Source organism: Girardinichthys multiradiatus, chromosome 2 (genome assembly GCF_021462225.1).
Source record: "Girardinichthys multiradiatus isolate DD_20200921_A chromosome 2, DD_fGirMul_XY1, whole genome shotgun sequence".
NCBI classification, from domain to species: Eukaryota; Metazoa; Chordata; class Actinopteri; order Cyprinodontiformes; family Goodeidae; genus Girardinichthys; species Girardinichthys multiradiatus.
In genome coordinates, this window is record NC_061795.1 from 29,419,701 (window position 1) to 29,435,151 (window position 15,451).

A 15,451-nucleotide genomic window follows, 5' to 3' on the forward strand; every position below is an offset into this window, starting at 1 on the left:
TGGTACTGATTAGCTTTCATGAACATGTGTCTGCCTACCTTGGCACATTGGTATCTACGGTAAATATGCCGTACAGAAAGACAATGATGCCCAGCACAGAGGGTGGAATGAGAAGCTGGGTATAAACACCCAGCCAGGTAAAATATAACCCAATTTGCTCTCCAAAGTACTTCCTGTAAATACGGAAACAGAAGATAAATTAGCTGCCTGTGTTTGCAGGATTCAACTGGCTAAAGCCATAAATCATTCCTTTCACCATCATCAAACAATTGATAAACTTTGAATTTATAAACCAATCTAATAGTATCTTAGCTAAAATGTAGCTATAAATCATAAAGGTATGATCATAAATCATACCTAATTGTTCGTTTAGACTTAAATTACATCATCTTTTTAATGAAAAGTCATAATCAAGGACATTTGAAATATTTGTTTTCTATTATCTGAATGCTTGCTTCATCACAAGCAGACCTCAGTTTGTGTGACTATGCTGTAAAGTGCAGCCAAAACCAACTAGAGAAAATTAATTGGGGTTTGTTTAAACTTCTCAGTACCTGATCAGGTCAACAGGCTGATATTTGAACATGGCTCCATAGTTGGCCCATTCTTCATGGAGCAGCTAAACGAAAAAGAGACATATTCAAGTCAGTTAGAAAACCATATAGATATGTATTTATCTTAACACCCTATTGAGATTTATTGAAAGAGGGACAAGACAAAGTAATTAATGTGCTAGTCGAGTGGGCGCCACATACACAGAGGATGTTAGTCCTTCACATATATATATATATATATATATATATAATAATCATAATGCTAAAAAAACATCATGCATGTTGCTTGACGTTTCAAATGTTTTTTTTTTTTTCAAAGATGCATTAGTTTTAATTATGACAAATAGCTTTCATGAGAATAACATGGTTTTAATGTAGTGTTCTCAAACAGGATCTGACGTTTCAGAGACAAGAACTGCTCTTCTTCAAATACCTCAAAAGGTTTATTTACAGATATTGAGCTTCTTGCAGTATTTGAAGAAAGTTTTTTCAAAACACCATCAATACTACTGTAACTCACCTGTCTGTCATTTCGTTGATCTTTTCCTCCTCTCCGTGTGAATGAACCCTAAAGAAAAGTAGGACCACAATTTTATATAATGCATAAAATGATTGTACTAAACTGAAATTCAAGAACCCCTCATGACGACTACTAAATCAAGGCACGTGACGTCGCCCGGTACGGAGGAGCCAGGGTCCCAGGCCTGGGGTCGGGACTTGTCCGAGAGCACCTGGTGGCTGGGTTGCTCCTCACGGGACCCGGCCGGGCCAAGCCCGAATAAGAGATGCGAGGCCATCCCCCAGCAGGCCCACCACCTGCAGGGAGAATTGTGAGGGACCGGTGCAAAGAGGATTGGGCGGCGGACGAAGGTGGAGACCTCGGCGGCCAGATCCCCGGATGCTTAGGCTGCCTCTAGGGACGTGGAATGTCACCTCGCTGGGGGGGAAGGAGCCTGAGCTTGTGCGGGATGTGGAGAGATATCGACTAGAAATAGTCGGGCTCGCCTCCACGCACAGCGTGGGCTCTGGAACCCATCTACTTCAGAGGGCCTGGACTCTCTTCTACTCTGGAGTGGCCCACGAGGAGAGGCGGTGGGTTGGAGTGGGTTTGCTTGTTGGGGATGTTGGAGACATAGAGTCCGAGTGGACCATGTTCTCCGCATCTATTGTCAATCCTGCCGCCCGTAGCTGCGGCCGTAAGGTCTGTGATGCCTGTGGCGGCGGCAGTCCCCAAACCCGGTGGTGGAGACCAGCAGTAAGGGACGCTGTCAAGCTGAAGAAGGAGTCCTATTGGCTGTGGTTGGCTTGTGGAACTCCTGAGGTGGCTGACGGGTACCGTGAGGCCAAGCATGCCACGGCCCGGGCAGTGGCAGAGGCAAAAACTCGGGCCTGGGAGGAGTTCAGTGAGGCCATGGAGAAGGACTATCGGTTGGTCTCAAAGCGATTCTGGCAAACCGTCCGGTGCCTCAGGAGGGGGAAGCAGTGCTTCGCCAACACTGTTTACAGTGGGGGTGGGGAGCTGCTGACCTCGACTGGGGACATTATCGGGGGGTGGAAGGAGTATTTCAAGGACCTCCTCAATCCTGCCATCACGCAGTCCCTGGTGAAACAGAGGCTGGGGACTCGGGGTTGGACTCTTTCATCGCCCAGGCTGAAGTCACTGAGGTGGTTAAAAAGCTCCGTGGTGGCAGGGCTTCGGGGGTGGATGAGATCCGCCCTGAGTACCTCAAGTCTCTGGATGTTGTGGGGCTGTCATGGTTGACATGCCTCTTCAACATTGCGTGGCGGTCGGGGACAGTGCCTCTGGACTGGCAGACTGGGGTGGTGGTCCCCCTTCATAAGAAGGGTGGCCGGAGGGTGTGTTCCAACTACAGGGGGATCACACTCCTCAGCCTCCCTGGTGAGGCCTACGCCAGGGTATTGGAGAGGAGAGTCCGGCCGATAGTCGAACCTTGGCTTCAGGAGGAGCAGTGTGGTTTTCGTCCCGGCCGTGGAACACTGGACCAGCTCTATACCCTCTACAGGGTGCTCGAGGGTTCATGGGAGTTTGCCCAACCGGTCCACATGTGTTTTGTGGACTTCGACTGTGTCCCTCGTGATGCCCTGTGGGGGGTGCTCCAGGAGTATGGAATCCGGTCTCTGTACAAGCGGAGCAGGAGTTTGGTTCACATTGCCGGAACTAAGTCGGACCTGTTCCCGGTGCATGTTGGACTCCGGCAGGGCTGCCCTTTGTCACCGGTCCTGTTCATAACTTTTATGGACAGAATTTCTAGGTGCAGCCAAGGGCCGGAGGGGGTCTGGTTTGGGGACCAGTGGATTTCGTCTCTTCTTTTTGCAGATGACGTGGTCCTGTTGGCCCCCTCTAGCCAAGACCTACAGCATGCGCTGGGGCGGTTTGCAGCTGAGTGTGAAGCGGCTGGGATGAGGATCAGCTCTTCCAAGTCCGATGCCATGGTTCTTGACCGGAAAAGGGTGGCTTGTCCTCTTCAGGTTGGAGGGGAGTTCCCTCCTGAAATGGACCAGTTCAAGTACCTTGGGGTCTTGTTCACGAGTGAGGGAAGAATGGAGCGGGAGATCGACAGATGGATCGGTGCGGCTGCCGCAGTAATGGGGCACTGTACCGGTTCGTTGTGGTGAAGAGAGCTGAGCCGAAAAGCGAAGTTCTCGATTTGGTCGGTCTACATTCCTACCCTCACCTATGGCCATAAACTTTGGGTAATGACCGAAAGAACAAGATTCCGGATACATCGAGAGGAGCCAGTTGAGGTGGATCGGGCAATTAATACCGGATGCCTCCTGGACGCCTTCCTCGGGAGGTGTTCCAGGCACATCTCACCTGGAGGAGGCCCAGGGGACGGCCCAGGACATGCTGGAGGTACTATATCTCCCGAATGGCCTGGGAACGCCTTGTGCTCCCCCTGGAAGAGCTGGAGGAGGTGTCTGGGGAGAGGGACGTCTGGGCGTCTCTACTGAGTCTGCTGCACCCGCGACCCGGAAGACGACGAGTACGAGTACGATATATCAATGTCTTTGTGTCAGTCAGCAAACGGTGTTGGATTTCCTCTGGTAAACATCTGCAAAGTGTGCTTGTTCTTCATGGGTGGGACAGATGGATAAGCTCTAGGTATTTGACTGTGATGACTTTGATTGTACTGAACTGAAATTAACTGAACTGTATGTACTTAAATTTGAGGTGTCGGTAACATTTGCTGTGAATACTTTACGTAAAAAAAAGAAAGAACAGTTAAACTGTTCTGTTTTCAGTTTTACTCACATCGTGCAGAGGGAATGCAGAAATGTAAACACCTTGAGCCAGTAATGAGTTGATGCCTTGTGACACAAAAACAGAGGGTAACACAAAATCTGTTTTATGACCCTTATGAATGGACAAAGAAAGAACAGAATATTCCTAAAAAAAATTTAAGTGTCTGCACCTGGTACATATAGTCTACAACCATAATGTCGGTTTTCTTGCTGGTTTACACCCAATAAACAATTATTTCTGTGGGATTTAAAGCCTTTTAAACATTAGTTTTGTAATAACTGAAGCATGAAAAAGTGAGAGATTTTGAAAAGTAGGTGTTTGCTATATTTTGAAAGGGCCACAGACTCACTTTTCGCATGCCTGTTTTAGGTTCATCAGTAATGAGGAAGCTAGTTTTGCAATAATGTAGCCTATGAAAGATTAAGACTCATATTTTGACAAGTACCTCTTAGCTTTTTGCCCATCTTTTCATTGATCACTGGTGTCATGCCAGTAGAAATTGTAAACCTACTTGAGTAACATTTCAGCATATATAGAATGAGTCTCTTTGAAAAAGTCCAAATTAATTCCTTTTTGCTGGTGAGAGCATATTAGGAATCAGAAACCTACCCTTCTTATAATCCATCACATTTAACACGGGTTGTATTTGTGACCTTTATTTTGAAAGTCCAAGTGTAAACCATTTCCTGTCAACCCTTTGAAACTGTGACTGAAAACAAGGTTTGGTGCCTATTCCACAGGCAAACAAGTCTAATTTTTCAAAACCCCTGTTCGACTTAAATGATACATTTTGGAAACACCCTATGAGATATTAAGAAGCGATCTTCACCATTGAAGAGACAACTTTTTTTTTCTAAAGTTCAAAGCTGAACTGCATCTAAACATTAAAGCAAGACGACACTGAATTATATTGCCATGGGAACTCAGAAAGCCAACATTTCCAGGCACCTTCTATAAAAAGCTTAAACTCACCTGTGGTTTGGCAGGTGCGCGTGCAGGTAGTGCGTGAAATAATCTCAGAAACCTAGAAGCAAACATAGCATCAGTTAATTTTTGTTTAATTTTGTTAAAATTAACAAAAATACTTCTTGGCACAGCATAATGATGCCCATAATGTCCCAGAATTTAGAGGCAATTTTCCATGAACTCTCCCATAACTTAGCAGGTACGTTAAGAAACTTTCATGTAGATTACTGGTTACCTACACAGAACTTACTAGTTATTTTCCAGAGGTTACCAGGTCCTTTAAAAACCTTCATGGAACTTACCAAATACTTCCCAGAACTTTCAATGAACATTACCAGAAGTTAACAGAAACTTCCTGGACCATTCTTGAAACTTTTCTTGAACTCACCAGAGACTTTCCATTACTTTCACCGAACATTCATAGAAGCTTATCTGGAATTTTGCTAGTATTTGGAACCTCCGTGAAACTTACACAGGTTCTGTAATGTACCTTGTAAGTCACATGAAAGTAGCTGACATGCTGTGGGAGGTTCCATTAAAAAGTTCCCCAAAGTGATCTGGAAAGTTCCAGAAAAGTTCCAGAAAGAATCTAGTAAGTTCAGTAAAGTATTTGGTAAGTTTCATGAAAGTACCACATTGGTGTCTGGAAAGTTTAGATACACTAAGTTCCATTATAGTTTTAGAAAGTACCTGGTAAGTTTTCCTTTAAAAAGTTCCAGAAAAGTTACCTCAAAATACAATACTCAAAATACAAACTCCCAGTTTCTGAGAGTACCTAGTAAGTTCTAGGAAAGTAACAAGTAAGCATGGTAGTCCTGGAAAAGTGCCTTGTAAGTTCGAGGAAAGTTCTTGGTAAGTTCCATAAAAGTTGCATTAAAGTAGTAGAAAATACTTGGAGAGTTCAGGAAAAAGTCCTAAAAAGTCACATCTTAATTCCAACAAAATATAGGCAATATTATGTAGTTCAACCAAATATTTTTATGGAAGACATTTGGATAAAATCAAGTCATAGACTCACTATTCTGCTCCGTGTTGCATTGTCAAATAAAGATGATGTTGACTTGATGTCATACCTGCAGGAAATTACAATGTTACAAGCAACTGCAACCATTTGAAGTGAAAGTAAATGTTTAATTTAGATTTGGCATTTACAAGTCGTGGAGCATGTGACAATGGCAGATAAATCAAATGACCAGTGAATAATTTTTAAATAAGTGTGTTATTGTTGGACCATTTGTTTGTTACTACATACCCCAGTATGGTCTGCTACCACAACTCTCCAGCAGGAATTGCAGCTGCTACCACAATTCCCAGCAGGAATTGCAGCTGCTACCACAACTCCCAGCACGCATTGCAACTGATAGGAAGGGGTGTCGCAGCTCTGATATCACAGTGGACTATATAAGGGCACCAGAGACGCCCACCATTGCTTTTCATGCTGGAAACTGGAAACGGTTACCACGCAACGGGAGCACGCATCCGTCTAGAGAAGAAGCTCACACGTGGGTTTCATGCATTCTCCCACTGGCCAAATTCATGAAAGAGGTTCCTGGGATAAGAAGACCAGGAAACTTTACTTTATTGATCGAAGGCGTGGATTTAACACGTGACCAAAAAACCCACCGAGGTTTCAAAGATCTGAAATTTTCATCCTTGTTTTGTTCCAGTCGACTGCTGATGGTCCATCATATTTTTCCCGTTTGCCAAAGGAGGCCAAAGGACGAAGACTGACCGCTTTCCTCTGAGTTAGTTACGGACGCATAACAACTCCCCCCTCTCTCCCCCTGCTCAAAGGAGACGACACCAAGTAATCCTGTTTTGTTTTATTTCTATTAGAAATAGCTTGGGCAGGATAGACTAGGATTTTAGGGCGATTTAGAATCGCCACTTATAGTCCAATGTGTTCTAAGTTGTATGTGCATGCAATGTCTTATTGAAACTTTGATTGCTGTTGGACTTTGAAAGCCGCCGCGGTTTGAAGCTGTGAGTGTCTAACTGTGTTTGAACACCTGAGCGCAGACTCAGGTGAACTTAAAATTGGACTGCTAGAACCTCATGGTGAAAACTCACTATTCCTTTGTCTGCACTCTTTGTGTTTTTCCACTGGTTGCCGCCTAAAGTTTTATGACCCTTTGTGTGTTTCACTGAGCTCCAACTTTGGGGGTTTTATGACTGCAGCTTGGTGGAGGCCCCTCCCAAAGCTTTGCTCAGTACCAAATTTTCTATTGTTTTGCCATAACCGCTGATTTGACTTCATACACACTCAATGTTGTTTTATCTTGTTTAGTTAGTTATTTTACCCTTTTTGTGTAGAACTTTTGCATGCTTGATTACATGAAGATTATTTAATCGGAATAGTGAGATGTATCAGGGCTGTTGATTTAATAAATATTCAAATAGATAAAGAGAAAGCGTTTGTGTTTATTTTGAGCAAGAGTGATTTGTCTGTCAAAATGAAGTCAAAGTTCCCCACCTTCGGTGAAGCGGTTGATTAAACAGTGACATCTAGTAATAGTTATCAATTATTACTGAGAATTTAATAATTGTAATTATCAAAGGCCTTGAGCCATAATTGCAACACCGGAGGTCATCTCTGATTTCGATTCGTAAGTAATGATTTTTGGTTAAGAAATTAGTTTTCCTAATTATGATTTTAAATTATAATTCTTGATAAATATTAATTAATCAATAATCATAATCCTTACATTATCTAAATCAGTATAGTTCATTGAACCATAAAAGGCAGGTCAAACCTACAAGATGTACCCTGTGTACTCACAGGTGGAGCTTATCTCTGATGAATGAGTGTTTGAGGGTTTTGAAATGGACACGTGACTGCGAGTCTTTGTGGATGTCCTTGTCGGGAACATCTGGCTGAAATGGTCTGTTCAGTTGGGTGATGACAGTATCCCAAATTCCAGCGATGCCTGTCCTTTTCCGCAATTCACATTTCTGCTTAAAAGAAACATGAATGAAAAAACTGATCACAGCTAGTCAACTGCATTTCATAGCTCTCTAAAAAGTGGATGCTGATTAGCAATAAGTTTGTGAACATTTATCGTGTTTGGTTAAGAACTAGGATGCACAATATATTGTGAATATATCGTCATAACAATATCAGTGTTTGCAGTATTCATATCACAAAGGACTATTTTGAGTGCTGTAATTGTTGACTAATATATTGCAAGTGTTATGAACTTGTATTTTACATGAAAATGTAATGTTTAGCCAGTTTGACAGGGTCTCGTGACAGCAGACGTTCACAACGGATACAAATGGCAATACTTAAAATAATAAAGGTCACAGAGAGTAGGAAGCACCAATGAGAAAGAGAGGGAAGAAGAAAACAGGCATCACAAATTTGACCAATTTTCATTACAAGGTTTTTTTTAATATTGTGCAGCTCTATTATGAAGTGTTTCCACCTATGTGGATTTATTTTCAGAAACATTCAGTTAGGTGTCAGAGCTGTATTTCCAGGTCAGAATGCAGGCTTTCTCAGAAGAACATTATATTTTAGCAAACTGTGCAGTGTTGCTTACTTCATCTCTCAGTGTATATCTCCTATTCAAAGTATGGAAACGTGTTGAATAAACCAAAATATTCACCATTCAAAGAGGAAAACAGGCTTACCTTTTTCACAGCAACCTTAATCTTCTGTAACTCTGCTTCACGACTGAGAATTGACCACGGGATGTGCAGTCGAATAAAGCTGATGCCATTTAACTTCTGCACATGAAGACACACAGGGAAATGAAGTAATAAGAAATGAGAAAAGGCATATTTATCACAGATTGAGCCTAATTTGGCATCAAAGGGCATTCATTTTACATTTTTGTTAAGTACAAAATCATGGGAAAAAGGAATTTTCCACATTGGTTGTAGGAGTGGAAGATTGACCATCACAAAAGAGCAAATGTTTTGACAGTTTGCTGGTCTGGAGCACACCCCAATGCCAAGGAGAAGCATCAGCAATACCCTAAAAGAGAAAACTTCCAATGAATCTGGAACAGGTTAAAAAAACTATTTCAGATCAATTTTAAGTCAATCATTTCAGGAAGAAAGTTTATTCATGAGCAAAAAATATTTAGGACAGTTGCTAATCTTTCCGGTACTGGACATCCCTGCAAATTCATTCCAAAGTCAAACCAAGCAATGCTCTAAGGAATTGCAAAAGACACAGACCTCAAACTCAGAATCTACAGAATGTCAGAATTTAAAGTCCATGCGTCATGATCCTTGGATGTTACATTTTGGTTTTCGTCTGTGTTTTCACCATTTCCTTTTTATTTATTATGTTCTATATTGTCTTGCCATATTCAGTTAATTTCTCCATATCCATTATTGTTAGTTATGTGTTTCCATACTAGATCATTCCTTGTGTATAGTTTCTTACTTATTTATTGTGTTCAGTTGCCTGTGTATTCCAGTTTATTTCCTTAGGTTTGTGTTTGTCTTTTCCCCTTGACCTTGTGTTTCTTTGTTTCCATTCATGATAATTAGTCTCCCTCCCTCAGCTTCCCTGCTTTCAATCTGCCACAGTTGGTCCACAATTCCCCTGATTAGCGTATTTGCTTCCTTTGCCATTTCCGTTGGTCCGAGAAACAACCTACAAAACCTGACATCATGACATCACAATGAAAAAAGAATATCTTGTTTGGAAGATTTTCCAAAAAATTTAATTTTTTTCTCCAAAAACTTAGCAGGACAACATACGTTGCAGCTGAGTGAACAGCAAGACTTCCTGAAGATTGTTCTTTGGACAAATTAATCTAAATTTGAGATGTCTGATGGCAGTTTGCCAGTAAAAAACAACAAAACAAAAAACAAAAACAAACAGATTATCAGTGCAAATACACCATTTCAACTGCAAAGTATGGTGGTGGGAGGGAGATGATTTAGGCTTCTTTACAGCCACAGGAACCAGGTACCTTGCAGTCATTAAGTCAACCAAAAAGTCATCTGTTTACCAAAGTATATTGGAGTTGGAGGGGAGACCACATGTAACATGTCATCTAAAGCTTGGGGAACGGTGAGTCATTAACAACAATGATCCTAAAACACAGCAGTAAATCTACAGACTGGCTAAAAAAGGAATAAAGATGTTGGAATGGCTCAGCCCAAGTCCAGACATTAACCCGATTGAAATGCTGTTGTTGGGGATTAAGAGAGCTGTGCATAAACCTCAATGAACTCAAACAACGTTGTAAAGAGTGTACCAAACCTCCTCACAATAAGAGATGGGAAAAGTTATACAGAAAACAAATACGTCACGTTATTGCTGCCACAATTAGCTACACAAGCTGTTGAATGCTTGCGTGAACTTAGTTTTTGCCTTGATGGTACGGACATTCATGGAGCTATCTTTTCCTCATAACTGTAATTAAAGGCTTTAAGCAATTTTGCATCTATAAGAGGTTTTCCTTTTTGCCCTAAATACACATTGCTGAGAAGTATTTGCCCCCTTACAGATTTTTCAGTTTTTGCTTTGCTTTTTAATTACATTTCAGTGTTTTAGATCGTTAAACAAATTTTAATTTTAGGTGTATTTAATCACCTGAGTAAATGCATGAAAGTAGTGTGCAAGTAGCAGATCAGCATCCCACTACCACCAGCAGTGGTTTCGGCCTTGGATATTCTTTTTTACTCAGTCTTTCTTATTATTAAAGTATGAACACTGACCTTACCTGAAGCAAGAAAGACTTGCAGTGTTTTAGCTGTTATTCTGTTCTTCAGTGCCTTCCATAATGAGTCGTTGATGTGCTCTTAGATTAATTTTGGTTGGCCGGCCACTACTGGAAAGGTTCACCCCTGCTTGCTTTTTTTCTCCTTTTATGGATAATGTCACTCACTGTGGCCCGCTGGAGTTCCAAGGCCTTAGAAATGGCTTTGTAACTCTTTCCAGACTGATACTTTTTAAATGGCGTTGTTTGGGGCATAATGTGTTGCTTTCTGTGATTTTTTATCCTTCTTCATGTTGTCAGACAGGTACTGAACCAAACTGAACCAAAGAATGTGGTTAGTTATTTCATAGTTTACTGGGGGAGATTTATATTTCACATAGGGTTAGACTAGGTTTGGATAGCTTTTCCCTTTAATAAATGAAATTCTTATTCGATAACAGTTTTTTTTTTGCTCAGGTTATCTTTGTCTGACATTAAAATTTGTAGGACAGGAAACAGAAAAAGCAAAAAATAAATAGAAATCTGTTGGGGCAAAATGTTTTCACAACATATAGGCAAATTGAGTATTTAAGACGTTCTAACATTAGATAAAATACATTAAACACATTGTTTCTGGTGGTTACAGCTCATTTTAAAACTTAACACCTAAATATCCAAAATAATATTTGATTTGATGTCCAAATACTCCATGCATAGTATTCATTATATACAATCTTTGTAACCACTTAAAAACTTAAAATACAGGAATCCGAAAGCAACCCCTAAATGTTACAGTCCTCCAGCACACACATTTTTTCAGTAGTGAATCACTCTCTAAGAAGGTCCTGTAATCCAGCCCTTGGCTTGAGTTACTTACAGACAACGTTTTTAATCCACAACCAAAACAGCAGCTGATTTAACACACCAGTAAATAGTGTGCAGAGACCAACACACAAATCACATACAATCCTTCAGACACAGACATTAACATATAGAGAAAAAACATTCATTTACACATGCTGCAAAATACAAGAAAACATAATGCAACAAGTTAGTTTATCGGTGCAGGGATAAAAGGTGGTACCTACTTCTTTGTCACGTTCAATCTGTAGTCCAGCTTCCAGCAGTCCTGCTTCAAACTCCTCCCTCATCAGAGCCTTCTCCTCCTCAGAGAGCTTTGAGTCTTCTGCATCTCCTGCTGCTCCACTTGCCTCCCCAGATTCTGCTTCTGGCTCCAGTCGAATTGGTAGAATTATTGGCAAATGCCCGTTGGATGAAATGGACAAACGGGGCTTAGAACTCCGCCTCTTTTTGTATTTGTAACAAAGTACATAGTCCACTTTTCTCTTGCCATCGGCAAAAAACAGTCCAGGTCCAAGATCAATACCAGATTCCTAACAAACAAAAAGTTACATATTAGATGCATGATTAGTAAAGAATTATATATGAAACCCAGAGATAGGAAAAAAAGCCATGAAAACATTTTTTAAAGTCAACAAAGACAATCTGTTAAGTGTTTATCCTCAGCAATGATCTTACCGGAGGTGGGGGCTCATTGCTGTCAGGGGGGGTGACAGGTCCTCCATTGGCGGCATCGAGTCCAAACCCAGAGAGAGATCGCGCCAATGACACAAGCTTTGCTGAGTGAAAGGCCGATGACTCACTCATTGCTTTGGTGAAGGATATATGCTCTTTTCCGTTTCATCCCTCTGTTCAAAGGAGAAAGGCTAAATCTGAATATTGTTTCCTTTGGATGCGTGACCTAGTAGCCAAAGGTTTAACTACCAAATTGGAATTTTATTTTTGGTATTGTAGCTGTAAAGAAAAGAAAATAATAATATAATATAATAATATCATATAATATACCGTTTATCAATGGAAATTGGCAATAAAACAGTTAAACCATTTTTAAAATTGCTGAACAGCTTTTTGCATGTTTCCGCTGATGTTTTTGACCATTTATCTTTGAAGATCTTTAACTTTGACAAATTCTTTATCATATTTAAATCAGGACTCTGGCTGGGCCACTTCAACACAATAATATTGCTTACAGTTAAAATCTCTGTTTAAATCTGGCTTATATTTCATTTTCTGTCAGGCATTCACACTGTCACGGCCCCCGAATGCAAAGGCCAAATGATTTTCTGTCTTAGAATGTGGAAGGATGGTTGAGCTGCAAAAGCAAGGCCTCTTCCATTGCATATTTGGTGGTGAAACAGTCATTTTAAGTGTCTTTACATTTCTTGTGGGTCATGGGACAATTAATTAAAATGGCATAAAATGGCATCTGCAAAAATCTGTTTAGGCTTCCATAAAAACTCTAAAGCAAATGTAATCTGTCCTGTCCATGTCTGTCACTAATTTGAAGCCACAGGCTCAGATTAAGCAGTGCAGCAGAGTAAAACCCAGACGGCACAGCTTCAGTCTGTTAGGGTAATTTGGTCAGTGGGCTCATTCTTTGGGTACAAGGAATGAAATACGCTGAGAAGTTCTTCAGCATTATACTGTAAGAAGGAGATGGGAATCCCCAGAATAAAAACATGGAGCATGGTTACAACATGGCACAATTAAACAACCTAAAATTTTCAGTTTGGTTTCTCCAATATTTTTAAAGATCAGAAATATTGTAACACCAGACATATTTTACTGTGTGAATGACAGTGTAATGTCATTCGAAGCAGCCATTCTGTGTTTATTGATTAATTATTTAAAGGCTCTTATAGTCTATTGACATTGTGCAAATAAACAAGGTCTTAAAATGCTTTTAACATAAATGGAAACAATCTAAGTATAATGTGAGGTAGTAAAAAGACTAGTAGAGATACACCAATCATCCGGCCAATTTTATAATCATGACGTCTGACTGGCAATATACAAACAAATCTGCTTTCCTTTGTTTCTGTTCATTAACTACATCAAAACGAAGAGCCGATCAGTGCATCTGTAAAGACTAGCTTTAAAATAGTGGCTTTGCATATTTTACATCACAAGTGAGAATATTAATACCTCTTTTTAAGTGTTAAATGATTGTAAAGATGAAAAGTATAAATACTATATTTCTATTTATTAAATGTGTTTTATGGAGCACAACAAAAACTACAAATAAATAATTTCTGAAAAATGCAACAGTTTAGGAAATAAATATTTACATCTACTGTTTTTGTTCTGTGAAACAGTTTTCTTTTTTTGGTTTATTTTCTGAAATACGCATATCTTTATAAAACATATTTTTTGTCACTGTGGTTGGGGTTTCATTTGTTGCATTTGGCTTTTTCTGTTTTGTTATTGTGTCCTTTGGAAGTTTTACCTGAAAACCAATAAATACTAAAAACCCAAAGATAGAACTTTCACTCAGTATGAGGTATGCAGAATCACTTACTTAAAATGATAGATGGTGAGAAGAAGTTACAAACTGGAAATGCTCAGTAATCCACACCCAGGACAGAGATGAGGATAATCTGTCCGTCCTCTTGACAAACCAGGGAAAGCTGTGAGACATGTAAGCACTGCGACTGTTAACCAAACTGCATGCAGACAGCATCCACACTCCTTTAACTCTCAGTGCTTCTACACATGTGCACCAACTTGCAGTTGGTCCCAGTTAACCAAGCATTGGCAAGCGCAGAGCCAAGGTGCAAGTGGAGACTGTTTAATACTTTAGGTTCTATCCTTCTCACCTCAGTGTACTGAGATGGCTGCAGCAGTGATTACAAACCTGCTCGCGTGTGACTCACTCTGTTCCAACTTAGGATTTGTTGTCACCCAATGATAGCATCTGAACATTTAAGTGGCAGGAAATTATGCATTCATTGATATTGCAGAAGGACACCAGTAGAGGCACTAGATGTGATCACCTTAACTTCCAATAGAAACAGTGAGAAACCTACAATAGATTTTTTTTGACAAAGTATCTCCTTTAATACCCAGATGTTTACCTCCTAAGTATGTCCTTTAGCTTTGTGTCCAGTATGAAAATTACAGCAATGTTGTCTCAAAGTCATCCCCAACAATACTCTCTTCTTTTTTTTTCCAAGATTGGTTTAATGTAATTTTTTTCCTAAATGGTTGCTTTGTCCTACAGAAGATCATTTTCTTGTTAGTAAAAAAAGTCTCAGATAGGCCAAGTTTTGCCCAAAAGCAACAACATCCAGCTCACATACCATGTGGAATGACGGCCTGAGTACCCTGTAGACTTTCTGACTTTACCGACCTTTAAAATGCAAACAATTCACAACATAGTGAAACTTCCCTGCTATATGACAACCTGATATTTCTGAATTAACGCTCAGATTTTTGTTTACTTATCTGCTTAGAATTCAAACTGAGTTTGTATTGTTTTTTTTAATTTTGTTTTTGTTTATCATTATTTGCTTCTAATTATCTAGCTTATAGTAACTTTGTATCTGTGAACTTTGATTTAGTTTTCACTTATGGTTCCATCTCACTCCACTTCCTGGTTCAAGTCAGTTGACCTGTAGTATTTATTCTGCCATATGCATTGGTTTTGTTCGATTTCTGTTGTTTTGTATATTTGATACCTGCTTTGTTTTATTTCCTTCACATTACAAACACAGTGATACCTTCAGTTTTGAGTTTGTTTAGTAAAAATGTCAATTTGACCACCTGGTGAGAGTTTTGCATTTGGGTCCTCTCCATGGTTTCACACCACATTGATTCTGTGTTCATTACATGTATTGACATTACTCGGTTTTAATGAAATTTGTTTCTTAGTGTGTTTGTCTGCACGTGTTTAGGTTGCTTTCTGATTGTGATACATGATAAATAGCTTTGAACCTTCAATGCATTCTGAGAATAAATACTGTTAAATGAATTCAAGGGTAAGATTCAGCAAATTCAGGGAGAAGATGGTTTAAACATAAAACTATAATACGTACATATGCAAATACATACATACTTAGTAACTCTCATGCGATAATGTGTTGCTTTTGTAAAAGAGCAAGATCTAGGTTTAACACATCTGCAACACATTCCCCGTGGAGACC

At 40.0% G+C, this 15,451-nt stretch overlaps 1 protein-coding gene across 3 annotated transcripts in view; it reads right to left on the bottom strand.

Moving 5' to 3' along the window:
* LOC124860552 (anoctamin-1) overlaps nt 1–15,451 on the bottom strand; it is a 31,780-nt gene that overhangs the window by 14,967 nt on the left and 1,362 nt on the right. For 2 of the 3 annotated variants that reach the window (XM_047353977.1, XM_047353959.1), the window contains exons 2-12: nt 13,828–13,936; nt 11,988–12,157; nt 11,537–11,842; nt 8,419–8,514; nt 7,565–7,737; nt 5,804–5,858; nt 4,792–4,843; nt 3,829–3,884; nt 1,075–1,122; nt 555–619; nt 39–173 (exon numbers count right to left, since the gene is read on the bottom strand). In XM_047353977.1, coding sequence (XP_047209933.1) covers nt 39–173; nt 555–619; nt 1,075–1,122; nt 3,829–3,884; nt 4,792–4,843; nt 5,804–5,858; nt 7,565–7,737; nt 8,419–8,514; nt 11,537–11,842; nt 11,988–12,116 — 1,115 coding nt within the window. In that variant the 5' untranslated portion in view covers nt 12,117–12,157; nt 13,828–13,936. The remainder of the gene's footprint in view (nt 1–38; nt 174–554; nt 620–1,074; nt 1,123–3,828; nt 3,885–4,791; nt 4,844–5,803; nt 5,859–7,564; nt 7,738–8,418; nt 8,515–11,536; nt 11,843–11,987; nt 12,158–13,827; nt 13,937–15,451) is intronic. The other variant, XM_047353968.1, reaches the window with a different exon arrangement.